Source organism: Saccopteryx leptura, chromosome 2 (assembly GCF_036850995.1).
Source record: "Saccopteryx leptura isolate mSacLep1 chromosome 2, mSacLep1_pri_phased_curated, whole genome shotgun sequence".
NCBI lineage: Eukaryota > Metazoa > Chordata > Mammalia > Chiroptera > Emballonuridae > Saccopteryx > Saccopteryx leptura.
In genome coordinates, this window is record NC_089504.1 from 52,819,285 (window position 1) to 52,846,028 (window position 26,744).

The following is a 26,744-nucleotide window of genomic DNA, read 5'->3' on the forward strand; positions in this document are numbered from 1 at the left end:
CTTTGCCATATTATGGAGATAATAAAATCCTTCCTTGAAAGTTTCAATCCATTTCTAGAGTCCATTTCACGAGCCTACCCTAAAGACCACTTATTTCAAATACTTCTTTGGAGTGGTAGTTCTTGCCTTTTTCTGTGTGTGTTCTGGACCTATTCAGTTAAGAATCTGATGAACCATAATAGCATTTTCTCCAGAAAGCACACAGGTGTAAATTTTACATACAATTTAGAATGTTCAGAGACCCATGCTTTCCTTAAAATTAGGTTAAGAACCTCAGTTCTGGGAGATTTGTGAGTTTTTTTGCTTTTTTCATATGCTTGTGGACACTATCCTTTTGTATAACTTAATAATTATTGCAAATGATTATTCAGTGCTTACTATGTGCCAGGTCCTGTTATCATGATAGACAATGAAGGTGACTTAAAACTTGTGTGTGCATGTGTGTGTGGGGGGGTGACATCCTTCTCCAACTTTCTAGTAATTTGCTGGAGCCCAACGAAAGGAAGTGAAGGTATGGTACTTAAAACTCTAACATGCTAACCATTGTTCCACTAGCAAAGAATATTTGAAACTCAGAGAGCCTGTTAAATTTCAGAGACAAAAACAATATGTGGGTGCACTACAGAGGGAGAACCCAGTTGAATTTATTTAGAATCGTTTTATAGCATTGAAACGGTTCAAACTTGCTTTCATTAGTGTGGTGGTGGTGGGGGGGGAGGTTGCAACTGATTTCCTAAAACAAATTTGGCAATTCTAGTAAATACTTCAGAAGGATAAGAACTCTAAGTCATCACACTACTTCTAAGTCAGCAATATAAGGGCTATGAGGAAAGTGAAGTTTATAGCATAATAAACACAACTGACAACTAGCTCTTAAGCTTTTCAGCACTGTGTTTGAGAGCCAGTTTTCATTTTCCTCAGCCATTCGATAGGAAATGCACAATACGTCCTGTTGGTGGAGTGGAATTCCACCTAAGAAAGCCATGCCTTTGCAACACCACTGCAGGTTCTTGTTTACAAGACACTGCGCAGAAGTTTATCCAAATAGATCTCTGCCATTTCTTTCTCATATCTGGGTGAGATTTTTTTTTTCACTTCTAGAAGCATTTATGAAGAAAGGATCATGTAGTAGTTGCTATTCATAACAATCATTTAAAGAAAAAAATAATGCTTTGATGACTTTCTAGTGCCTCTAAGTTCTATGTACCTATTTATGAGTTCTTTCTTATTTTTCCATGTTTCTGGTTTCAAAAAGAGTGAGACCTGGCAGGTGAAAAAGACACTGGAGTTTTTGCATGGTCTGTAGTGGGGCAGTAGATAGAGCATCCAACAGGAACTCTGAGGTCCCTGGTTCGAAACCCCAAGGTCGCCAGCTTGAGCATGGGGTCTCCAGCTTGAGCACAGGGTCACCAGCTTGAGCGCGGGGTCACAAGCTTGAGCAAGGAGCCACTCGCTCGGCTTGAGCCTCACACCCCGGTCAAGGCACATATGAGAAGCAATCAATGAACAACTAAAGTGAAGTAACTGCAAGTTGATGCTTGTCATCTCTCTCCTCCCTCTCTCTCTCCCTTCCTGTCTCTCTAAGAGAAAAAAAAAGACACTGGAGTTTTTAGATTTAAGCATGTTTGGGAAGCGAACAAGGGTAAGGGAAACCAGAGATACTGATAATGTTACTTACAAAACTTTGGAATTTTAAGAAAAAGGGTCTGAGTGATAAGGTGAGGCACAGAAATGAAAAGTAAAAATAAAACCTTTTATAACAATAGTTCAGTAAAAATAATCACTAGCAAAGTTGGCAGAGGTTCTGAATACTTACTTAAAATAACCTCACACTGAAATTGAATTCAGCATGCTAAGCCCCGGCTCAGGAGGACAGTGTACTCACAACACACGTGCCCAGGATTGATAAGGTTCCCCCAGCTGATTTCCTGCAGCTGGAGAGCTCCAGCAAATGATGACAACAGGCGTGTTAATCATTTCCCAACCAGGCAATCTTAGTCACAAGTTCGTGCTAAAAGTGAAATCACCCCCTCTGATTTAAAATCAGCTAGAAACTCTTTACTCAGTTTATGTTGCAGTTTCTCCCTTTTAGGTTAAACACATAAAAATCTATTTGGCAATTTTTTTTTCGGCATTATTTCCATTAGTTACTCACACAAGCTGGGGTTTATCTGATTGTGTGGTAGATGGAAACTTCAGGATAAAATTCAATGGCCTAAGGCTGAGTGGAGTTTACCCTGGCTGTGGTTATAAAAAGGGTAAGTGAATGAAACATTTTGTGGTTCTTGTGTTTATTTTCTCTTATGCTAGATTTTAAACACTGTAAAATGCAAAAGGCATAATCTTGCAATTACACTTAACCATTTAGATCTGCTTGATGATTATTTTTAAGTAATCACAGGCCAAAATCAAGCTATTAAAACCACAATTAGGCAAGCATGCCAAACAAAATTGGTGCCGTTTCCTCTTAAAATATTTTTATAAATTAAACAGCTTGTTTACTTAATTAATCTGTTTTTGATTTTTTTTTTCATTGATGGAAGATTGAACTGTTCACTAGACTGGAGACATAAATAATTTTGATTATTGGAAATAGCCAAGGTAGGAACTGATGGGACATCTGGAGTTAAATTTCAAATGTCAAATAATTCTGGTTCTAATGGAAATATTGTTTTATGGTTGTGTGTTTCTATTCAACAAGACGAATACTTTTTGTTTCTTGAAATTCATTTGAAATAGTCATAAAAGTTTTAGAAATAAAATCATTATTAATATTTTAAACAATAGCTTTCTGAAAAGGAAATGAAAGTAAAAAGGAAGTATACCAGAAGGACTTTCATTAGAAGAGTACTGATTGTGTTCTTGCCATTTTAATTGTGATGAGCTATTATGTCAAGAAGAATACAGATTCCTTTTCTTTGAGCCTAGAAAGAGACCTGGGCACATAGAAGGCTTTGTGGAAATAGCTATTGATTATTTGTTTTCTGTGTCCATGAGGTTTTTTCTTTTGTCCCTTTTTGCTCTATCCCTCCACATCTCTCACTCCCACCCCCATAGCTATTGATTATTTATCTTTTTTTTTAGTCTGCATTTATATTAATGGATTTTAGAAGAAATTTAAGTCATTTGGGTAAGATCTTCTTAGATACTCAATAAGTCAATAATGAATCAAAAAGGAAGTAGACGATAGGGTTTTTACCTGAAAAGACTAATTCACATCTTTTCCACTATAGATCAAACCATTCCATTTTGGAGAATTTTAATGAACACTGACTGTCTCTGAGTGTTTGAAAAATTATAGAAATGACATATTTTTTTTACAACAATATTGCTCATCATTGTGAAAACCTGGGTACAACTAAATGTTAATGAACAGGATAGTGGTTAAATGCAATGATGACATATCTCATAAAAAATAGAATGAGGTGAATCTACATTTATTAACATGAAACCAGTTCAACTTATATTAAGTTTTTAAAAAATTTTCAAAGAACAATAAGTATTTACAACATATGCTATTTTCACAATAGTAAATATAGCATATACTTATTTTTTTTTGTGAAAACAAATAAATACCAATATCTTCATTTACACTGTCTGTTAGAATATTTACCAAACCATTTAGAATGGCCACTTTAAGGGACAAAATGAGAAAATTTACTTTTTACCTTATAGACACTGGAATATAACTGATAGGGACATTGTCTTATTTACTGCTAAAACCTCAATGTATATAATAGTGCCTGGCACATAGCAGGCGTGCAATAAATAGTGTTAAAGGAATGAATGAAGTGATTTCTGTCATCTTTAATTTTTTTAATTAGCATGATTAATCTGTAAACATAAAACACAAAATATCTTAATTTTTGAATTTAAAAAATGGTTTAGAACGACTTTCAAAGCTGCTACTCTCACTTGCCTTCATTTTACCTCTACTTCTTTCCCAGTTTTCCAAAACTTTCCTCCTTTTCCCAGCTAATTTTGATTCAAAGGAAAATGGGAATACTATGCTGCCTGTGCTCACTTAAGATTTTCTGCCTATGGCAGAAACTTTGGGTTTGGTGTCCATCCTCAGGAATTCATGCATCTAACCTCCCAGATTGCTGCTTGTCTCTTTGTGTGCATGTCATCATTCCAATTTGATGGCAAACTTGGCGACTACAGACCCCAGCTTTTGATCCTTTCTGTCCCTAACACCTTGCATGGGTCTTACAAACATTAAGGAGGCGGTTTTGTTTTGGGTATCAATATGGCCAATAGTCGCAGCCATTCGTCATGTCATGGCCATTTGCATGCAGGTTCTCAATGGATTCAGTTAGACAGTAAAGAAACAGCAGAGCCAAAAAATGGTGGGCCATTCCTTTATTCAAGTCTCGCAACAGCCGATGAGCAAACACACAGGGCACCCAAAGCCCTGACACGTTCTCCGGTTCCACAACCAGGAGAATCTTCTCTGGTTTCTCCTAAAATCAAAGGCCCCACAGTCTCAGCGGAGCTCGCAAAAGCCCTTCACCTCTGGTTTCCCTATCAGCCCACCTTCTCCTTTCTCTTCCCGAAACTGGCTTCTTCTTCAGCACCCTGCATTCTCACTGCTCTCTCACTCTTCAAAACTTTCTGGTGTGAAAAACCTCTCTACCAGCAAACATTAGCAAGACAATGGCCCTTCCCAAGCAGGAAGGTAATTTGCAATTTCACAGACCACATATACCTGGCGCTGCCTAGCCCCGAATGCAAATTATAAGTGAGCAAACATGAAAATCACATTTTACAAATTTGTTTGACCAACAGTATCTCTCTTCCTTGTTCAGGCATTTTATACAATACACACATGTTTGTTGCATGAATGACTGGGGCTTGACTGGTACACGGTCCCCGTATATGGATGATTGGATTTGATTCTGAGGGAGATGAGCGGAGGCTCTATCAGTTTGGGATTCTTCTGGTTGACAGTGACAGAACACCTGACAAAAATTGGCAAAGGCTGAAGCAAAGGTAATTTAACTGTTCATTCAGCCGTTTAATGGTCCACCTGGCTTGAGACAGCATTAGTCACTGTGGCTCAAAATGATCTCTCCCTCTCTTGTCGCTGTGTTATTCTCTGTTTTCAGATAGACTTTCTCTTTGAGGTTGTTTTTAAAAAAATTTATTTCTCGGCCATTTTCTTTGACATTGTAAAATAGCTTCCAGAACCCCCAGGAACCATAGTCTTTTAGATTCCAATCCAAATGTCTTTTGGAAATTCTAGAAATCTGAATCATGACACTCATGCTGAGTGGACCACACTAACTGCAGCCAGCAGAGTGTGTGAACTGGTTTCAGGAGCTTCTAGTGCCTGGCAGAGGTCACCAGCAGGCCAAGTGGACTGAGACTGGGGGAGAGGTGGGCCCCCAAATAAAAATCAAGGCCGTTGCCATAAGAAAGGAAAATGGATGCCAGAGAGTTAAAGAACAAATGCCAAATGCAAAAGAAGGTGATTGTTTCATTCTCTTTTCCCCCCTCCTTAACATAAATATATCCAAATATGGGTAAAAAATAGAACTCAATCAACTCTAGTTCTATAAGGATGTGCATATAGGAGTCAGATGGAAAGATGGAAGAAAGGGTTTCTGAATTGATTAGAGCCAGGGTCCTATCTAGTCTAGAGCAATGACTCTCAAATTTACTCCATCTTAAATTAGCTGAGAATAATTCTGATGCCCAGGTCACTATTTATAATTCTTATATCAAAATAAAAGGAAAAAAAACTTATACCAAAATATCTAATGTTGGGATACAAGCATCAGTACTTTTAGGGGCCTGGGTATATTGTATTATAACCAAGTTTGAGAACCAGTGGTCAAGAAAGATATCAGGGAGGATCTGGACTAGTTTTAAGGTGTTAAGCCTAATCTGGAGGGACCCGAAACATTGAAGACACAAACAAAGTCCATCGATTACACACCAAAGCTTTATTGTCTAGCTTGGCCAAGCAGTGGCTCCTCCAACAGTGGTCTGAGGGAGCGCGCACCGGCCCTTTGTTCTACTTAGTTTTTATAGTTTTGTAAGTGGGAAGTACAGAGGCAAAAACTGTAATTAGGAGCCCCTTACCACTATTGGTTATAATCATATGTCCTTTAACATGATAGGACCACGTTCAATTTGCAAGCCATACATTATTTTGGAGATAACAAAATTTACAAGTCAACACAATGGCAGAAAGATATCTTTTTACATATTAAAAGGCATTCCCATATTATCTAGTGTTCATCTGCTATCTCTCTGTCCAGAGTCACACGTGTTAACTACACGCATTCACATAGGAGAGGTAGTTTCTGTGGGGACAGATACCCGCAAATGGTTCATTGCTATAAGAAAAGGTTTATTTTGGCTTTTCTCTCCTTGCATCTGGCTAGCCATTCACCCCTTTCCTCACAGGCATAGTGGAATGTCTGGGGATCCATGTTTTCCTCCCCTTTGCATTTACAATACAATGCCAAGGGCCATCCTGGTTATGCCAATCACACAGTACAGAGACTATTCTCACAATTTCTCTGCACACCTTAACCCAAATTAATAAAATGTTTTCCAAGCCTCTTAAAATATTAATATTAATTCTGTAATTTTTGGTACCTTACAACACCTGCGGGTGAAGTGGCTCAGTGGCTCCTCAAAGGTACTTGATATAATGCCTTGGATATAGGAAATCCCCAACAAATATCTGATAATTTCATTTAAAGGAGGAAAAGAATATGACTGGGTGAAGGGATGGGGCATATTTGTGGACTGTCTACTCTGTGCTAGGTATCATGTTCAGTTCTCAGTATACGTCTCACTTGATCTTTTATTTTTTAAGATTTTATTTATTGATTTTAAAGGGAGAAGAGCAAGAGAGAAAGGAGTTGAGGGAAGAGTGGGAAGCATCAGCTTGTACTTGCTTCTTGCACGGGCCTTTACTGATCCGGCCCGGGGTTTCGAACCTGCCAAATGGTCAACTAAAGTAAAACAGGTTTTATGGGTTTCAGTTGCAATACTCTTTCGCAACATCACAATTGTTTCACAACACCAGGGCTGCAGATGCAAGACATGGGTTTAAATGTAAATCAGATGTTGGAAGTAGCAAATAAATTTACCAACTAAAAAATAGAGTAAGGACCAGGCACGAAGGCAGTCCTGAAAAACTGACAGAACTGCATCATCTATAGCATGGGCTGGCAAGGTAGGGCCCATGGACCAAATCCAGCCTGCTGTGTTTTATAAATAAAATTCCATTGTCACACAGCCACACCGATTTGTTTATGTCTTGTCTACAACTGCTTCTGCACTGCAATGCCAGAGTTGAGTAGTTGTGACAGACACCATGTGGCTTATAAAGCCTAACATATATATATAATTTAAAATATATATTTTTTAAATGTTTACTTTATTGACTTTAGAGAGAGGAAGGGAGGGAGCAGGGGAGAGACGGGAACATCTATTTCCAAATGAGCCCTGACCTGAGATGAAACTGGCAAACCTCTGTGCTTCAGGAGGATGCTCTAACCGACTAAGCTGTTCGACCTGGGCTAAAGCCTAAACTATTTACCAGCTAGCGCTTCACTGGAAATGTTTGTCAACCTGTGACCTATTTATGTGTTTAGGTAATCAGTTCTGAGAAGGGGTGAGATTGTCACTACTATTTCAGAACTAATGAAAATTCTCGTGGCTAGCTGAGTAGGATTCTTTCAATCAATCAATTCAATCAACCAAGAAACATTTTGTTGAGCATCTACAAAGTGCCAGACTCTCAGAGCTCAGTTGAAATATAGTATAATAAATACTACAGTGAAACAGGATACCGAAATATGAGAGCTTCTCTCTCTGCCTCCAGGCCACATGAGGGCAGGGCTTGGCTCTGTATTTGCTTATCACTGTGGGCTCAATTCCTAGCAGAGTGCCCAGTTGGCAGCAGGGGGTCACAAAACCTTTGATGAATGAACTAATGATCAGTTAATGTAATAGGGGTAATCATAAGATGCTTGGGGAACATGTCCAACCTGAACTGATGGGATGAGGTCAGATTCTGAAACTGAAGAAGTGGAAAAAGTGCAAGGAGAAAAGGCTGCAAGTGGGGATGCCAGCAAAGAGGGAGGGTTGTAGTAGCAGCTCGGTGGACCCGCCTTGGACAAGGTCTACCACTGTGGGACCGAAAAAGAACTGTGATCCTGAGCAGTATTTGGTGGGTATTTGATGTGCTGTATAACATAGAAAAGTCTATTTAGTTCCTGACTCAACATCCTTTAGAAGCTTCCTGTTGCCTAAAAGATAAAATTAAGATTTTTTTGCAAGACCTTTAAGTCCTTTATCATGAATTCTCTGCTGATTCAATCTTAAATTTATTTATTTATTTACTTATTTATTTATTTATTTATTTATTTATTTATTTTTAAAGAGAAAGGAAGAGAGAGAGAGAGAGAGAGAGAGAGAGAGAAACATCAGTTTGTTGTTCCACTTATTTATGCATTCATTCATTGATTCTTGTATGTACTCTGACCAGGGATTGAACCACAACCTTGGTATATTGGGATGACACTAACCAGCTGGTCTACCTGGCCAGGGCCTCTGCTGATTCAATCTTTTTAAATTTTATTTTATTTATTCTTTCTTAAGTGAGAACAGGGGAGATAGTGAGACAGACTCCTGCATGTACCCTGACCAGGATTCACCTGGTATCCCCTGTCTGGGGCCAATGCTCAATCAACTGAGTTATTTTTAGCGCCTGAGGCTGACCCTCAAACCAGTCTCGCCACTGGCTGAAAGAGGGCAAGAGGGAGAGAAGAGAAGCAGATGGTTGCTTCTCCTGTGTGCCCTGACCGGGAATTGAACCCTGGACATCCTCATGCCGGCTGGCCAGGGCCTGCTGATTCAGTCTTATTGCCCTTACTTCCTTACCTCAGTTCCCACTATATGATTACTTATAGAACTAACATGAAATGCACATCAAAAAGTGAATGTGGCCTGAACAGGCAGTGGCACAGTGGATAGAGCGTTGGACTGTGATGTGGAGGACCCAGGTTCGAGACCCCGAGGTTGCCAGCTTGAGCACAGGCTCATCTGGTTTGAGCAAGGATCACCAGCTTGAGCCCAAGGTCACTGGCTGAGCAAGGGGTCACTCGCTCTGCTGTAGTCCCCCGGTCAAGGCACATATGAGAAAGCAATCAATGAACAACTGGGGAGCCGCAACGAAGAATTGATGCTTCTCATCTATCCCTTCCTGTCTGTCTGTCCCTATCTGTCCTTCTCTCTGACTCTTTCTGTCTCTGCCACAAAATAAATAAATAAGTAAATATACTTAAAAAAAAGTGAACATGTACAGCATGTAATGGTTACGTGATCTGAGAATGTAGATGTGGTGTAACTACTTAAAAAGGGGGAGATTTAGTAACGCTCGCAAAAGTTTTTCAAATGGTTTTCAGAAATCATAACGATTGGTAGTATTGGAATTGTTTTCTGGGACTGTTGTGTGTTTCTGTGGGATAAAGCAAATGACTAATAGTTAATTTGATTGCTTCTGTCCTTGAGGATGAGGCTTCTTCATGTAATTGAAAGAATAAAATTTAATATACAAGCGAGATAACAATGTTTAATCCTGAATTTGAGTTGGACATTTATATTTAGAACTCACAAGATATTTTATCTCTCTATTGAAAAGCTTTAGAAATAACGACCAACAAAGCACCCATGGCACCCCGACTGTGGTCTTTCTCAAGATCATTTCTAAGAAAATAAACAAGGACTTTTAGCAAATTCTAGTTTTAGCAGAGGAAATTACTTAAGAAAACCCAGAGATATCTTTTCATATTAGGTAACAAATAAGCTATTAAAAACTACTAGGATATCTCAAGTAACTCCGGAGATAATTTGAAGAGGCCCCCACTGACCAAATATGGGGCAAACTGAGTTTCAATAACAATAAGAACTGCAATGGATTATATGTTAGCATCTGTTGCTGTATAAACATTTCCCCCAAAGTATTGCTTAACGCCAGACATTTATTTATTTATTTATTTATTTATTAGATTTTTTTAAATTTTATTTTATTTATTCATTTTAGAGAGGAGAGAGAAGTGGGGAGGAGCAGGAAGCATCAGCTTCCATATGTGCCTTGACCAGGCAGGCCCAGGATTTCACACCAGCAACCTCAGCATTCCAGGTCGAGGCTTTATCTGCTGTGTCACCACAGGTCAGGCTAGCCAGACGTTTATCATATCACTCAATTTCTGAGAGTCAGGAATCCAAAATCAGCTTAACTTGTGATTCTGTCTCAGGGTCCTGATGACGTTACAGTCAGGCTGTTTACTGGGAATATGTTTCTTTGAATCTGGGTGTGGAAGATTTACTTGGAAATTCACAGGGCTCTTGGCAGCAGCTTCAGTTCCTTGCCATAGGGCTGCTTACAAATGGCTTCTCCCAGACTGAGTGTAAAGAGATCAAGAGGCAGTGTAGCAGTCCAGTACGTGAGCACCAAAGACGGAAGCTGCAGGCTTTTATAACCTAATCTCAGAAGTGGCATACCGTCGCTTCTGCTGTAGTTTATTTGTTACACAATAAACTACTAACCCTTGAACAATGTGGAAGGGACTGTACAAGGCTGTGAATACAAGATGGCAGGGATCACTGGGGGCCATCTTGAACTACTGCTCCCACAGTCTAAACCCCATCAGATATGCTTAAATCCACTGAGTTCACAATTAAAAATAAGTTTTTAAAAAATCATCAAACTGGGTTGATCTCTTTTTGCAGATGACAGAGAACCATAAATTATCTTGAAAACTGGGGAAATAAAAGGAAAGAATTAAGCTTTTCTGTATGACCTATAGCATTGGGCAACCAAAGAGTACATGAGTGAAAGATTCATCTTATAAAATTATTCAGCTAATGATATGAAATGATAGAATTGTAATATTACCGTACTGCGTCTCCCAATAAATTAACAAATCAAGGCATTGAACATGAAATGCCGCGGACAATGAAGAGTGAAAATCAGACATGTGTCATCTGATGAAAGAACACATCACCATCAAGATCTTGCCAAAGGGACTGACCCTGAGTCTGCTCAAGCCTCTGGGTCCAGTGTTTGCAGGAAGAGTGATAGGAGGAACATCTTGAACTATGAGCAATACTGTGAGTGTGCAATTAGCAAAATTCAGATGGGGGGGGGGGTGCTTCTAGGCCTAATGGCCTGGGTTATTGGCTTGGGTTATTCACTAGAAAAAATGTAAGGAATGAAAGGAAGGGGAGCCTGGACATTACAAGAGATATAAAATACCATTCCCCCTCCCCCCCCCCCATGGGCAAGGCTGCGGCAACTAGCACACATACTATGTTGATAAAATTATTAAGAAATGCAAGGAAGTGATCAAAGCCAGGTTAATGGAAGAAAATAATTAGTATAAACATCAAGATTAGTGGTTACTTTGGAGGAGGAAATAGGACTGTGAGAGGCTTTTGGGTGTCTGGCAAAGTTTTCTTTCTCTCTTCCTTTTTAAGTTTCATTTCTTGACCTGGTAGGTAGTTACGAGAGTATTTACCTTATAATAATTCACTAAGACATTCATTTGTTTTATGTGGTTTTTCTTTATCTCTGTTGTTTTTTTAATAAAAAAAAATTTCTAAAGGTAATACATGGATGTGGTAAAATATTCAAACAGTGGAAAAATTTATCCAATGAGAGGCAGCCTTCCTCCTAAGCCATCTGCCAATCCTTGAATTTTCTCCACCGGAGATAGCCTCAGTCACCTGCTTCTTGTGTATCTCTTCAGGGAGATTTCATGCCTATCAAATCACACACACATTCATATGTGCATATTATTTATGTATATGTGTGTGTGTGTATATATATGTACATATATAAATACATAAAAATATAAAAGCATATAAATATACATATATAATTTCCTCTCACTTTAAAAACATAAATAGTGGCCCTGGCCGATTGGCTCAGTGGTAGAGCGTCGGCCTGGCGTGCAGAAGTCCCGGGTTTGATTTCCGGCCAGGGCACACAGGAGAAGCACCCATCTGATTCTCCACCCCTCCCCCTCTCCTTCCTCTCTGTCTCTCTCTTCCCCTCCCGCAGCCAAGGCTCCATTGGAGCAAGGATGGCCTGGGCGCTGGGGATGGCTCCTTGGCCTCTGCCCCAGGCGCTAGAGTGTCTCTGGTCGCAACAGAGCGACGCCCCTGAGGGGCAGAGCATCGCCCCCTGGTGGGCAGAGTGTCGCCCCCTGGTGGGCGTGCCGGGTGGATCCCGGTCGGGTGCATGCGGGAGTCTGACTGTCTCTCCCCGTTTCCAGCTTCAGAAAAATACAAAAAAAAAAAAGAAAAAAAAAAAAAGAAAAACATAAATAGTAAAATTAAAATACCATGCATGTATTCTGATCTTTATTTCACAAAATATTTTTTTATATGTTGTTCTATGTCACATATGCCAAATTGGATAAAAATGATAGTCAGCCTTCTTTCTAGGCTACAACCAATACATCTTAACCTGTAAATAGCAGTTTGAGTAAACGGGTACTTTTTCTAAGAATATACTCTATTAAATCAGTGACTATACTCCTAACTCCTCAATATGGAGATACCATTCATATTGGTTTGAGAGTACTCATTTTTCATGAAGTTTAAAATGTACCCGTTCTCTTTTTTTCATTCAAGTTTTCAGCTTAAACAAACCTGCTCACCCTTTGATTCAGATAAGATTACCTGGGGGAGGTGGATTCCAGGGTGAGCAAAGTGCTTCTTCAGCATTTCCCTCAATGAACTGGGAGATGTTTTATGGCAAGTGTTAAAACAACACACCTGTGACTAACCTTTGTGCTTCTTGGTCAATAACCGCTGTTCATGATAATAACTAGGACTAAAAGAGACATAGATGTACTGTCTTTGACAGCCTTGAAACTCTAATTGTGGGGTAGTAAATGTTTTCTGAGCACCAAATTAGAGTCTGTTAAAACACAAAAAACTTGGTCAAGTGTTTTACCTATCTTCTTATTTCCTTTCATGTTTCTCCTTTTCTCAGCCACTTCAGTAGTAGTTATGAGAACCTACCACGCAGTTAGCGGTCTGGTGCTGCGGGGCACCGAACCAGGAGCTGCAAAGACAGAGAGCTTACCGTCTTGTTGGGGATTCACAATATATGGACGTGTGAGAAACAGCTAGTGAACCAGCCAGTATTATACAGTCTGTGTGTCTGTCACAACATGTGAAACCATATATAAATATATGCAATTCATACAGAAATACACATGTGTGCTAAGTGGTACGGCATCAATAATTAGAAAAGAGGACAGATACAGTATGGAAATTAAGTGCAGGGACAATAAGCCAAAGCAGTGGGAAGATGGTAGGAACCTGGTTGTCAGGCAAGACTGTGCTACAAAACGTTCTGGAGCTGAGTTTTTCTTTTCCTTTTGAAATAATTGTAGAGTCATAAGAAATAACAAAAAATTATAAAAAGAGGTCCCATATACACTTCCCCCAGGTTCCCCCAGTGCTAACATCATACATCACTACAATACAGTATCAGAACCAGCATACTGACTTTGGGACAATCTCCAGATCTTTTTCAGATTCCACCAGTTTTATAGGCACACGTGGAGCTGAGTTTTGATAAACGAGTTCAATAGTCAAAGAAAAGGAATGAGGAAAAACTAGAGATAAGCAAAGCCTCAGAGGGCAGTTACTAGATAAACTGTCATCTTTTCTTGCTCTTCCAAGTCTTAGCCATTCCACACAATTCTATGTAAATCAACCTCCCTGCTTTCCTCACCAAGGGTTGGCTTGTTACCATGCCTTTTCATGAATGTTACTCAAGCACTTACTCCTGTGCTCTTCATCCAGTGATCCAAACATAGGCAGTCTCCCTCTGAGAAATCATTTATTTTCTGCAAGCTAGTTTGTAATTAAGTAATTTGAAATCCAGAACAGATTTCCCCATGAAAACAGAGGTACATAGGTTATGGGTTCCATGGGGTCACTCCAGGCCTATGCAATTCATAAGGTAACTAATCTCTATATACAGAACAATATTTATCATTGCTGTACATGGTGGTAGTGGTAGGAGGACTCTCTGCTATCTCAGATGGACTCCTGTCTTAATAGGTATTATTCTATTGCTACAAACCTCCACTGCATCCAGTGGGTAATATTAAAGGAAAACCCCCCTTTTTTGATGCTTTTGATTATGCAAAGTAAAATCTTCTCTAATTCAAGTGTTCACCCACTAAGCTATCCGTTCAATAAGAGATGCCATAGGAAATGGACAATAGAGAGCTGATGAGAACTAGACAGAGAGATAGTGAAGGAAATATACCAGAATAATACAGAGGTTTTCTCTGAGAGGAGGAATGACCAGTGATTTACTCTTTATATTCTCTCTCTCTCTGATTTCTCATTCTCTCTCTCTCTCCCTCTCTGCCTCCTGTCCCTCATTCTCTCACTCTCTTTCCCTCATACCTTTCTCAATTCTCTAAATTCTCTACAACTGAGATGTATTGTCTTTTCTTTCAATCAGAAAAATTAGAAAGCTTCTGGAATGAAAGAGGTACATGCAAGTTGCTGAAGCAGTTGCTAGCATGGTAGGAAGGAGAGACAGACTCTGGAGCTCAAGCTAGCGGGGATGTGATTTCCAGGTCCAGCAGCATTGGTAATTGCCCTCTGACCGTGTACAGGCACACACATGATTTGGAACTTTAGAGAGAAGGAGAATCTAGCTCGAGAAGGAACAGATGCTACCCTTCCTGTGGTTTCCCCAGTGAAATATGAATCCACCACTGACACCTTTAGACAGGGTCCTGACAGAATCAAGAAAAGAGTCTAATTCCTGCTGACCGCAAGTTTAAACCCAGGGTTTAAACTTCTGGAAAAAATTACACTGAAAACTTTCAGCTTTCGTCAAGGCAATGTTGACAAACATCTGGGTCTCTTAGTTATTGAGCTAAACCTGCTATCAGTAAATACTTGTCCTCAACAGGGAGAAAGGCAAAGGGCAAGTGTTCAGATATCTCTGAGTGATATCTTCCTGAAGTACTTCTGCCCTCAAAAGTGGGTGGTCCTGATCCTGATCTTGGTCCCATGATTATCATTACAGATCCTTTTCCATGTTTTCACAGAGCCTCAAATAGCAGTGATTGTGTTTCCTGGGTCCTTTGTGCTGTCCCAGAAGGGACTTTAAGCCTATAAATTTTACACATAGTTCTGCCATGCCCTTTAGATATAGTTTACAACCCACATGAAAGTGTTTGTCTTCTAAGCTCTGCTTATCACAATGATGAGTTACATTATTTGCAGTAATCGTCATCTCCTTTTGTGGTTTTTGATTTCCATTATGCAATTACAACTTTGTAAATTTATGGAAATATGATACTAATACATGTCCAATATGTCTGGTTTCTCCCTGTAGATACAATCATGCTGGCCTAAGCATCCATAAAAAACTAAAACACTGCAACTTTCTTATACATTTTTTTAAAATGAGAATTCCTGAGCCCCATGAAATATAGATACTTAACAATTTGCACCTATTTCTTGGTATCTTTTAAAGTAAGATAGGGTAATTTAGAGCAAGCACAGTAATAAAGAGTAAAGATCATAAAGCTCCTATTAATTGCGTTGAATAAACAGTTCTTATATGCCAGACCACTTAAATGCTAGATGATTGAAAAACAAGAAAGAAGCAGTTCTTATCTTTACAATTTAATCAAAACAAAACAAACATCTATGAAAGCTTTCAAATGAACAGCCTTTTGGTCATTGCACCAAGGGAGGTCTGTTAATATTCACAGGTACCAAAGTGATTGCAAAGAAACTGCTGAATAGAAGTGGGTTACAGGAAGGATTCTGGGTGCTGTGAGGCGCAGAATGACGATGTAAACATGGACCCTTCTGAGAATAAAAGAGGGTGCTATTAACATTTATGTTTGTGTAATAGGCATAGTCTGGGTCGCTTTTAGGCCAGCACAGAGCTATGATGCCCCTCATAAAAAGATGGGATTCATAAATCCAGATGGTAGGGAAGTATTTTCTTTTGCTACAGCTGCCATAAGTGGATGATTTAAACAATGGAAATTTTAATGTCTTTCGGTTCTGGAAGTTAGAAGTCCAAAATCAAGGTGTCAGCAGGGTCGGTTCCTTCTGAATGAAGGCTGTGAAGGAAGAATCCCTTCCAGGCCTCTCTCCTTGGCTTGTGAAAAGTTGTCTTCACCTTGTGTCTTCACATTATCAACTCTCTATGTGTGTTTCTGTGTCCAAATTTGTCCTTTTTATAAGGACACCAATGATTTACGGGTAGCTATCTCTGTTCTGCTCTGATCTAGCTTGTGAGTCCAGCAGTGGTCATATCATGGAACAGCCTCTTCTTCACCCTCCACCCCTGGTGACTGGCTCTTATAATCTCATGCTCCCCACCCCTTTCTTCAGGGTGCCCTGAGTGGTTGAGGTGCCCTGAGTGGTCAACAGAGGGCTTCATTAGCAGGGAGGTAGCTCATTTGGTTGCTAGTTGACCACAGTGGAGACACAGTTCACAGCAACAATATAAACACATATGGGGGGAGGTGAGAGAGACAAATTTAAAGAAGCAGTGGCCCCTAGGACCTCAACCACTGTGCTAATAGGTTGCCTAGGCTTGGGGTTGAATCACTTAGGACATTTACTTGAGTTTTTATGTGTGGTAAGAAGGAAGAAATATTAGCAGAGTCATTTGGTATACACCCACGACATTCCGTTTGTACGATGGCACAGTACCCCCTTGTAACTGGGTATTGCAGGAACAGCAGAAGTCTAAGGTAGAAAAGACACATATTTAGTAGGGACTTGAATTGGAAGTTCTCCTATGAGTGACACTCGCAACCTGATTTTTCGATGTTAATATAGCTGTGGCCTTGGGACTCGGGCCAGGCTGTGTGAATGAGGCATGTTGGCCAGAGGAGCAGGTGGTGCTTTCTGGCCTGAGGAAATAATAGAGAGAGAAATATACCAGACCAGGAGCCCCATCATTTCCCCTCTTTCAATGGCGTGTGTACTGGTCCATGTGTAGCTCGTATCATGGGTCCTGACTGCATTAGGATGATAGAGTGCCACTGGAGATTGAGCAGTTCCTTTCTGTCCAGGGATGGGAGTGACCAACCCAGCCAGGTAAAACATCCCATTGCAGATACCAGGAAATGGTCCCCATTTCAGGGACAATAGAGCTTGGTGCCTTCATTATGATAGTTCGTTGGTCCATGGCCAATGTCAGGATTATTGTTATGCCCTTTGATTTTTTTTACTGTATTGGGGGTATCAGCCTCAGTTCCTAACTTGGCATATGGGTCAATGGACCTCACATGTAGGGAAAACACTGCTGTCCACCTGGCCAAGGCAGGTTTTTCAGTTAGTAATTTTATCTGTTCTTTAAGAACCCCACTTTTCTATTCCACCAGCCCAGCTGCTTGTGGGTTATAGGGAAGCTGGAACTTCCATTCAGTATCTCATTCCTTTGCCCACTTTTGTACTTTATGTCCTTTGAAATGTGACCTCTGGCCGCTATCTGTTTGACTGGGATACCTGTACATAGTTCTTAGCTTTTCATCTCTTTATGGTTGTGGCCAGATTAGCTTGTTGAGTTAAACCAGAGGCAATGTCCACACACACCAGAGCATTTTTGGAGCCCTCACTCAAGGGAAGGGGGCCTATGTAATCCATTTTCCTGTTTCTTCCTGGTTAGGGGTTTCAGCGACCAGGACTTCTGCTGACTCCAGACCTGCTGCCCTTAGCTTAAGCTCCAGCACCTGCTCCTTACTCCTTAGCTATGCACCATCCTACCCGGGTACTTTGCTGCCCAATTTTCCAATCTGCTCAATATTCAGGGTCCCCTGTTGGGTTAGTTGCTAAAGTATATGTATATATCTATATCTATAGATACAGATATAAATATATATATATAAAATATATATATATTTTGGCCAAGGCATCTGCTTCCTGATTATCTGGAAGTTTACACACCTTATTGGAAGGGATATGGAAGATAGTCTGTCTTGGGCTCTTGCAGATGAGTCCAAATATCTTTTCACATTTCTTGTCCCTATAAAGGTTTGTTCATGTTCATCTACCCCTCTGCCTCCCATTGTCCAAGCCACAGAGTCAATCCTTTTAGGATCAGCGCCAAGGTTCATACATGATTACCAACCAGATCACTCTTAACTTGACCCATTGGCTACCATAATTTCTTCCTATTTTTATCTAGATAGTATTAGTGGGTGGCTGAATGGTAATTGCCATCAGGTAGGCAAATTGCCCCAGCTAGGGCCATTAGTGGACTAGGCTCCAGCCAGAATCTCCCCTGTCCCTTCTTTGCAGTTTGCAGGGGTCAACACAGGGATGGGAGCAGGAGCATTTGGAGATTCTATATATTCAACAGGGTCTAATAGTTGCTGCTCTAGTTCTCTAGAGACAGAGGACTAATTGACAGAGCACTCTACATTATAGACAGGCATGCCTTGTAGTCAGCATGGGAGTTTGAGTCGTGGCAGAGGCCAGTCAGTACACATGTTGTCAATCCACCCCTTGATGGGAAGGGAAGCTCTTACTATAGCTGGGTGTCTTCAGTAAGAAGCTCCACCTGGAGAAGCACTGTATACACTGCCAGTAACTGATGTTCTATTGTGGCATGTCTGATCTCTGCCCCCTTCCATAGTTAGGACCAAAATCCAAGGGGCAGGCAATCACTCCTTTGCTGTTTGCACTGTAATGCCCAGCCCATACCTTCAGGGGCACTGAAACACCTGATTCAAATGGCAACCCCATATGGGAGATTCCAAGAGCTTTAATCTGTTTGACCAGTATTTTTGCTTTCTCAAAGGCAGCCTGTTATTTGGCTTCCCAGTCCCATTTTTATCTATCTAATCTATCTTTCTATCTATCTATCTATCTATCTATCTATCTATCTATCTATCTATCTATCTATCTATCATCTATCTATCTATCTAACTATACAGATAGATATATATCTGTATATATATATATATATCTCCCTTCTTAACTAGGGAATATAGTGGGCAAAGGCATTGTGTTAAATGGGGTAGAAAAGTTCACCAATACCCCAGAATTCCCACAAAAGCCTGTACCTCTTTTTCATTTTTTGGTATGGTGTAGGTTTGAACTTTATCTAAGACAGACTCAGGGACAACACGGGTCTTACCCAACCATACAATTTCCAAAAACTTTATTGCACTACCCAGATGTTTAATTTTCTGTAGGTTCATTGTCCATCCTCTTTGTTGTAGGTGGTCCTGAAAATACTGTAAGGTTTTCTGTAGCAGAGGCAAACATCCATGGGTTAACCCTGGATAGCCACTGGATCTTTAATAGAGGTTAGTTTCAAAAACTAGGAAGTTTCTGCTATAGTTATGCATTCATTAATATCTTGTTTATTAGCAAAAATCAGCAATCTGGCTTTTTTATACAATTCTTCTCAAGTTCCAGAAGTCCTTTCTCTGTCTGTAGTGTCCATAACAAGTATTACAAATTCTGTGTTAGTATAGTAAGTGTTTCAGGAAGAACGAAGAGATTCTTGGTAATCAATATGCCACATTAGGAAACATGTATTATCACTATTTCTTCTACATTACTTCCTGTTGTAGGGGATGTATGTACAACTTCATTCATAGAAAACTGGTAAAGGATGATACTTTTTCCTGCATTATACCATCCAATATTGATAGCTTGGTGGGCCTGCTGATTGAATAGTCTCCATATCCTGGTGTAGAGAATTCCCATTCTCAGGCAGGGGACCCCACCTCCTACCACAGGGCTGCCTGGCCTCCTAAGGCTCAGGCTGATGGGAAGAAGAGAGATGCACCAGAGCCCACCTCTGCTGCTGCTATGCCTGTGCTGGCTACTTCCTAAAAACTGGAGGGAGGCCAAAGCCCAGGCCACATTGTCATCTGCAAGGCCCAGGCCACTGACTCCAGGACATGGCCACTGTGTTGTCTGTGATGAGCCTTGTGGGTCACCAACAGGCCCCAGCTCTTAACGTGGTGGTGACCATGTGGACTGGGGCAACTTATTAGTTCTTAGCAGTTATGTTTAGGTTATCCACAAAGACTTCATGAGACTTTAGACAAAATCAGCCGTCATCCTAAATTACAGTTTTTGCTGACAAATTTGTAAGCACAGGTCTCTGCTTTCTAGGCAGAAAACTTGTTACAGTATCTTATCAGGAGCACATAGTCCAAGAAAACTTAGTCTTTTTAAAAGAGAGAAAGATTTTCCATCAGCTTACTTTTGATATTTAAATCCATTATTTAATTAAATCTATTCTAATTCTAGCTAGTTTGACCACACATTAAAATTTCTTTTCAGACCCTGGCTGGGTAGCTCAGTTGGTAAGAGAATCATTCCTGATATACCAGGGCTGTGGGTTTGATCCCCAGTCTGGGCACATACAAGAATCAACCAATATATAAGTGGAACAAATCTGTGTTTTTTTCTCTCTCTCTCTCTTCCTCTTTCTCTTTCCCTTCCTGTCTCTATAAAAATCAATCAATAAATAAAAAATTTAAAATCAATCAAGAGCCCTGGTCGGCTGGCTCAGTGGTAGAGCATCGGCCCAGTGTGTGGAAGTCCTGGGTTTGATTCCCGGCTACAGCACACAGGAGAAGCGTTCATCTGCTTTTCCACCCTTCCCCCTCTCCTTTCACTCTGTCTCTCTCTTCCCCTCCCGCAGCCAAGGCTCTATTAGAGCAAAGTTGGCCTGATCCAACTGAGGATGGTTCCATGGCCTCTGCCTCAGGTGCTAGAATGACTCTGGTTGCAACAGAGCAATGCTCCAGATGGGAAGAGCATCACCCCCCTAGTGGGCATGCCAGGTGGATCCTGGTTGGGTGCAAGCGGAAGTCTGTCTCTCTGCCTCCCTGCTTCTCACTTCAGAAAAATAAAAAAATAAAATTAATAAAATTAATAAAATTAATTAAGAGGCCCTGTCCAGTGGCTCACTGGATAAAGTGTTGGGCTAACATTATGGACGTCCCAGGTTCAATTCCTAGTGGTCAGGTCACACAGGAGAAGTGACCATTTGCTTCTCCGCCCTCCTCCTTCTCTCCCTCTTCCCCTCCTGCAGCCAGTGGCTCCATTAGTTTGAGTGTCATGCCTGGTGCTGAGGATAGCTTGGTTGATCCCAGTGCATCAGCCTCAGGTGCTAAAAATAGCTTAGTATTCAAGCATTGGCCCCAGATGGGTTTGCCTGGTGGATCCTGATTGGGGCACATGCAGGAGTCTGCCTCACTATCCCCCCTCCTCTCACCTAAAAAAAAAGAAAAAGAAAGAAAAAAGAAAAGTGTGTAGAATTGATTTGGAGGGGTACACAGGGCACCCTGTGCATGGTGATGTTACTCATGTTTTTCCTGCTTTCTGCCTTGTTAGAGAAATACTATCTTCCCTTGTGTCCTACAGTTACACTAGCCACGCAGGAATACCCTCTCTGGTCTTTTGCTGAAATTTGGCCCAATCTGGCTTAGTCACAAGTGCTTGGACCTTAGGTCGTGGCAGCTTGTGTCCTGCGTTTCCCAAGCTACAAGTGGTTTCCAGTTTATTGCTTTGCTTTCCAACTCCATCAGCCAGTTCCAATGCCAACAGAATTGTAGACATTCTAATATCTTTTCCTAGTTTCATTTCTTCCTCTAATTTTCTAACCCTGGCTTCTGCCTCTAGCGGGCTGTTGGTAGCCAGCTCAACTGCCCGTAAGACAGGGCCAGCCTATAGCTGCAGCCACATGGATTCCTTCTTTGTCACAGTGTATAATGCATACTTCCTCAACTGCCTAAAACCAACCAGCATTTTCAGGGTTTCTCTGTACTCACCAGCGGTCCACATACGTCTAGCATATGGGCCACCCTTCCCACATAGAAGTTGATGGCTAATCCGGGATTTCCTCGATAGATCTCTCTTTCCCAAGGTCCATTTCTTCAGTCTCCTGGTTTGCTCTCCTTCACAACAAATCATGCTGGATTAGTTTATTCTAATGACCTCATTTTAATTTTACTGTCTCTGTAAAGGGCCTATTTTAAAATAAAGTCACATTCTGAAGTACTGGGATTATTATACCACCATTCATTGGCCTTTTTTGGGGGGACACAACTTAACTAATAACGAGGATGGTAGAAACTTGACAACTGCACTATAAGAGAAGGTAGATGGTTAGTGGGCGTTGCCTTCCTAGTACACATCATGATCAGGCAATTCTATTATAGGCTTTCATAAACTAAGATAGGTAATGGGAGAAAAAAACCAAAATGCAGGATCATTGGAGAAGTAGAAACTTTTAATTTGGGGGATTGTTAGTGTCCAAGATTCCTCTTTCCAGGTGGGCAATAAAAAATGGACACTGGTAGAAGTGAGATCTTTAGGTGACAATTAACTAGAGCATATTGAGCTGTGGGATGTCATGTTTAGGAGGTGCCACAAACAGACTGGTCATTTTTTTTAGCACATTAGTTGATAATTCTCTGCTATGAGGCCTGACTTCAGATCACCACAGCCTTTATTTTGTTTCCTTTATGCTTCTGACAGGAAAGTGGTGGTCCCTCAAAGTGAGTGCCATGAACCAGAGACTGTAATATACCATGATGGATTGGGCAAGAAATTTCCCATGGTGCCCTTTCTTCTTCTTAGTGCAAAAAACAAAACAACCCCCCCCCCCAAAACAAAACAAAACAAAACAAAACCAGAGCTATTATTTCTCATTTTCTCCTGGGCTGTCCAGAGAAGCTTGGAAGTATTACTGTGCAAAAGCCCAACAACCCTCACCTGTCCAAATAAAGGCACTGAACCAAAACCAAATCCAACTTGAAACAATTTTCTTTAGTAGAAGAATGCATGTATTAGAAACTACCCAGTAGTATCCTCCAATTACTGGGACTTATTAAGATCTTTACAGATTAAAAACAAAATTAAAAAAAATTATTTATTGATTTTTGAGAGAGGAAGGAAAAGAGAGAGAAAGAGAGAAACATTGACTTGTTGTTTCACTTATTTATGCATTCACTTGTTGATTCTTTTTTTTTTCCATTGGTTGATTCTTGTATGTGCTCTGATGGGGGATCGAACATATAACCTTGGTGAATTGGAACAATGCTCTAATCCACTGAGCTACTGGGCCAGGGCAAAATAAAAAAAATTTTATTTATTGATTTTAGTGAGTGAGAGAGAGAGAGAGAGAGAGTGAGAGAGAAACTTTATTCTATTCCTGTATGTGCCCTGACTGGGGATCGAACCAGCAATCTTTATAATTGGAGCTATGCTCTAAACAACTGAGATACTTGGGCAGGGCAAAAATAATTCTTTTTTGTCATTATACCCATTTTTCTTTGCTGAAAAATCAGCTATTCTTCTCTATATTGAAATCATTAGGTTGACCTTAAAAGTTGAAGCGGTATTTTAAAACCATGTTAGATCAGGAATAAAACATTTATAATATCCAATGTAAAAAGGGAGTTCTGACAAAAAATATAGGAGAAAAGAATGGGAAGAGATAGAAAGGTATAGGGAGGACAATGAGAAAATGAAGCCGTGTTTATGTTGATGAGTGTTACCAACGGTATCCCAGGTACTGTTTGATTTTTGATTGTTTCTCTTCCTACAACTCAAACTCCTTACAGACTGGACAATGTCTTATTCATCTTTGTTTTCCCAATGCCCAGCAGGATACTTGACAAACAGTCTGTGTTCAGGAAACAAGTGTTGGCCTGAATCAAACCACATTGGACTACTACAAATGAACATTCTAAGATTTAAATTTCATAGCTAGCCTCTGAGTATAGGTATATTTGTGACTAGAAGACTTTTATAGACAAGCTTGTACAGTAATTGATGTGATTGTGTAAAATATATATTTCTGAGCCCCACCCTAGAAATTCCAATCCAGACGGTCCGGGTGGGGTGGGTGGGGCCTGAGAATCTGTATGTCCAACAAATGCCTCAGGTGTTTTTTTTACAGCTTGGGAATCAAAGGCAGCTTGTAAACCAACACATCAGATGCCTTAAGCTCTGGAATTGCTCTATTATTTTAAACTCTGTCCCTTGAAGCCGATCTGAAAAGAGTATCTGACCATCCTAACACGAAAGTTTACCGAAGAGATGAAAGTGCTTAGGTGGTAGTTACAGCACACCAAGACACTTGTTCCGAATGTCTGGTCTTCTTGCTGGGCTTCTGTCTGCAGATTTCTGATAGCTCTCAGTCTCCAGTGCTGTGAGAGACCAAATGTAACAGGAAAGATGTATGGAGGTGAAAACCAATTGAGAGGTGCTTACTGTCTTAGGGGGGGTCTCCTAAACCTTTCAACTGCTTATAGATCATTAACATTTTGAAGGAGATAAGTCAAGAGAGGGAAGGAAATTAAATGTATTAATAGAAAAAGACAACAGCAAAGTGCTAATACACACAAGAGATGTTCAAGTTTTCTAATAAAGAAGTACTCATTATTTGACCTGTGGTGCTGCAGTGGATAAAGTGTTGACCTGAAATGCTAAAGTTCTTGGTTCTTGACCCCTTGCCTGGTCAAGGCACATACAAGAAGTAATTGCTATGAGTTGATACTTCCCACAGCTCCTCCTCTTCCCTTCTCTTTCTCCTCTTTCTAAAATCATTAAGTAACATCTTTAAAAAATCTTATTAAAAATAAAAAGAAAGAGAAAGAAAGAAATGCTTATCGCCCTGGCTGAGTAGCTCAGTTGGTTAGGCAGTGGTAGTCAACCTGGTCCCTACCGCCCACTAGTGGGCGTTCCAGCTTTTATGGTAGGCGGTAGCGGAGCAACCAAAGTATAAATAAAAAGATAGATTTAATTATAGTAAGTTGTTTTATAAAGATTTATTCTGCCAAACTTAGTGAAAATCCGACATAAAGTACTTGGTAAGTAATTATTATTATATGCTTTAACTTGCTGTAACTCTGCTTTCTAAATTTTATAAAGTAAAGTTACTTCCCTACTTTATAAATCACCATTACTGTGGAACTGGTGGGTGGTTAGAAAATTTTACTACTAACAGAGATACAAAAGTGGGCGGTAGGTAAAAAAAGGTTGACGACCCCTGGGTTAGAGCCTCATTCTGATACTGCCAGGGTTGCAGGTTCGATCCCAGTCAGGGCGCATACAAGAATCAACCAACGAATGCATGAAAAAGTGCAACAACAAATCTGCGCTTCTCTCTCTCTCTCCCCCTTCCTCTCTCTCTATAAAGTCAATAAGATTTTCAAAAAAAGAAGTAAGTGCTCATTAAGCCCTTATGTGGTAGCGCGGTTGATTGGGGTGTTTATTGTCCCCATATGCCAAGGCTGATGATTCCATCCCCGGTCAAGGTGCAAAGGGGAATCAACCAATGAGTGCCTAGGTGAGTGGGGATAGTCAGGGTTTCTCTCTCCCTTCTTCTCTCTCTCTCAAGTTAAATTTAAAAAATTAAAAAAAAATGTTCATTAAAACCACGTTGAGAAATGGGGGTGGGAGGAGAACCTGTTAATTGTGTCTGTAAATATGAGGTCACTGGGCAGATATTTAGGATGGACTAAATGGGTAGGTGACCCTAATTTGAAGTCAATTATCAGGGATAAATGGCTAGCATTGTTAATAACAACACCTGCAATAAGTGAGCATCACTGTGCCAATATACTGGGATCCACCCATCGCCACTGACCACAGCCTTTTTGAAGACTCCCTAAGAACCCACAGAAGATAACAGAAATCAGGAAATCATTTGCATGGTACTTTATAAATTTCCTTTGTTCAGTATAAGCTCTGAGGAAGGTGGGTTTATTCCCTATCATTGCCAGTGTGGAGATAAGTGAATTCAGGCCGAGTACCTCCTAGGTGGCAAAAGTTGTACTATGAGTCCATCTCCCGATCCTCGCTCAGCACACTGACTCAACAAGCACAATACAATACAATACCATAAAATGTATCTGGGATGAAAGTCAACATCCCATTTGACCCACACTATTCCTTTGATTTAGGTAAGGTCGGAATCCCCTCCTCTCTACACAGGAGGTGACGGAGGCCAAAATATGTTGTGACAAATGTACGGGGCTGTAAAAGGCAGCGTGTGGAGGTGGAGCCCAGAGCTGACTCCTCAGGTCGGAAGCTCAGATAAGGCTTTGGTAGCGGTGCCTGCGAGTCAAAGATGAGAACCCGACCTCCTGTGGAGCGCTTGCAGGTATGCGGGACAGCGGGCGCAGGCGGCCAGGGGGCCTTCGGCCATTTCCGAGCGGAGCCCTGGGTCCGGGGCGGCTGTGGGTGAGGTCTGTCGCACAACAGTCCAACTAGGATCCAGAATAGCTAAGACTGAACGAAACAACCTCTCAAGTCCTCTCTGGTCTGCACTCGAAGCGGCTTATCATACCTGGGTTTCCGACCAGGTAGGGCTTAAGGGGCAGGTCCCGCAGCCCGGTCCCGGGAGCTGGGACCACCCCAGGAGCTGGCACAGGGTCCCCGCGGAGGGGCGTTGGAGCGGAAACCTAACGGGGCTGGGGACTTGGCCGAGGCGGCGGGGACAAGTCTGGGAGAGGAAGCAGCTCCAGGTTCAGCTCCGGCCGGCGGCAGAGGTGGCCGAACCCGCGGTGAGCCGCCGGCGGGGAGAAGGGAAGGTGCTTTCGGAGCGGCCAGGGGCTGGAGAGCCTTGACTCCGACTCCCAGGGCGCCCAGAGCCGGAGTCCCGCAGCGATGAGAGTGCAGGTCACGGTAAACGCCGGCCTGCCCCTCCCCCTGCGCGG

General features: G+C 41.1%; 1 protein-coding gene across 4 annotated transcripts in view; it reads left to right on the top strand.

Moving 5' to 3' along the window:
• Positions 1-2,067: 2,067 nt before the first annotated feature.
• TRPM6 (transient receptor potential cation channel subfamily M member 6) overlaps positions 2,068-26,744 on the top strand; it is a 186,769-nt gene continuing 162,092 nt past the window's right edge. For 3 of the 4 annotated variants that reach the window (XM_066367977.1, XM_066367980.1, XM_066367978.1), the window contains exons 1-2: positions 2,068-2,258; positions 25,989-26,188. In XM_066367977.1, coding sequence (XP_066224074.1) covers positions 26,156-26,188 — 33 coding nt within the window. In that variant the 5' untranslated portion in view covers positions 2,068-2,258; positions 25,989-26,155. The remainder of the gene's footprint in view (positions 2,259-25,988; positions 26,189-26,744) is intronic. The other variant, XM_066367979.1, reaches the window with a different exon arrangement.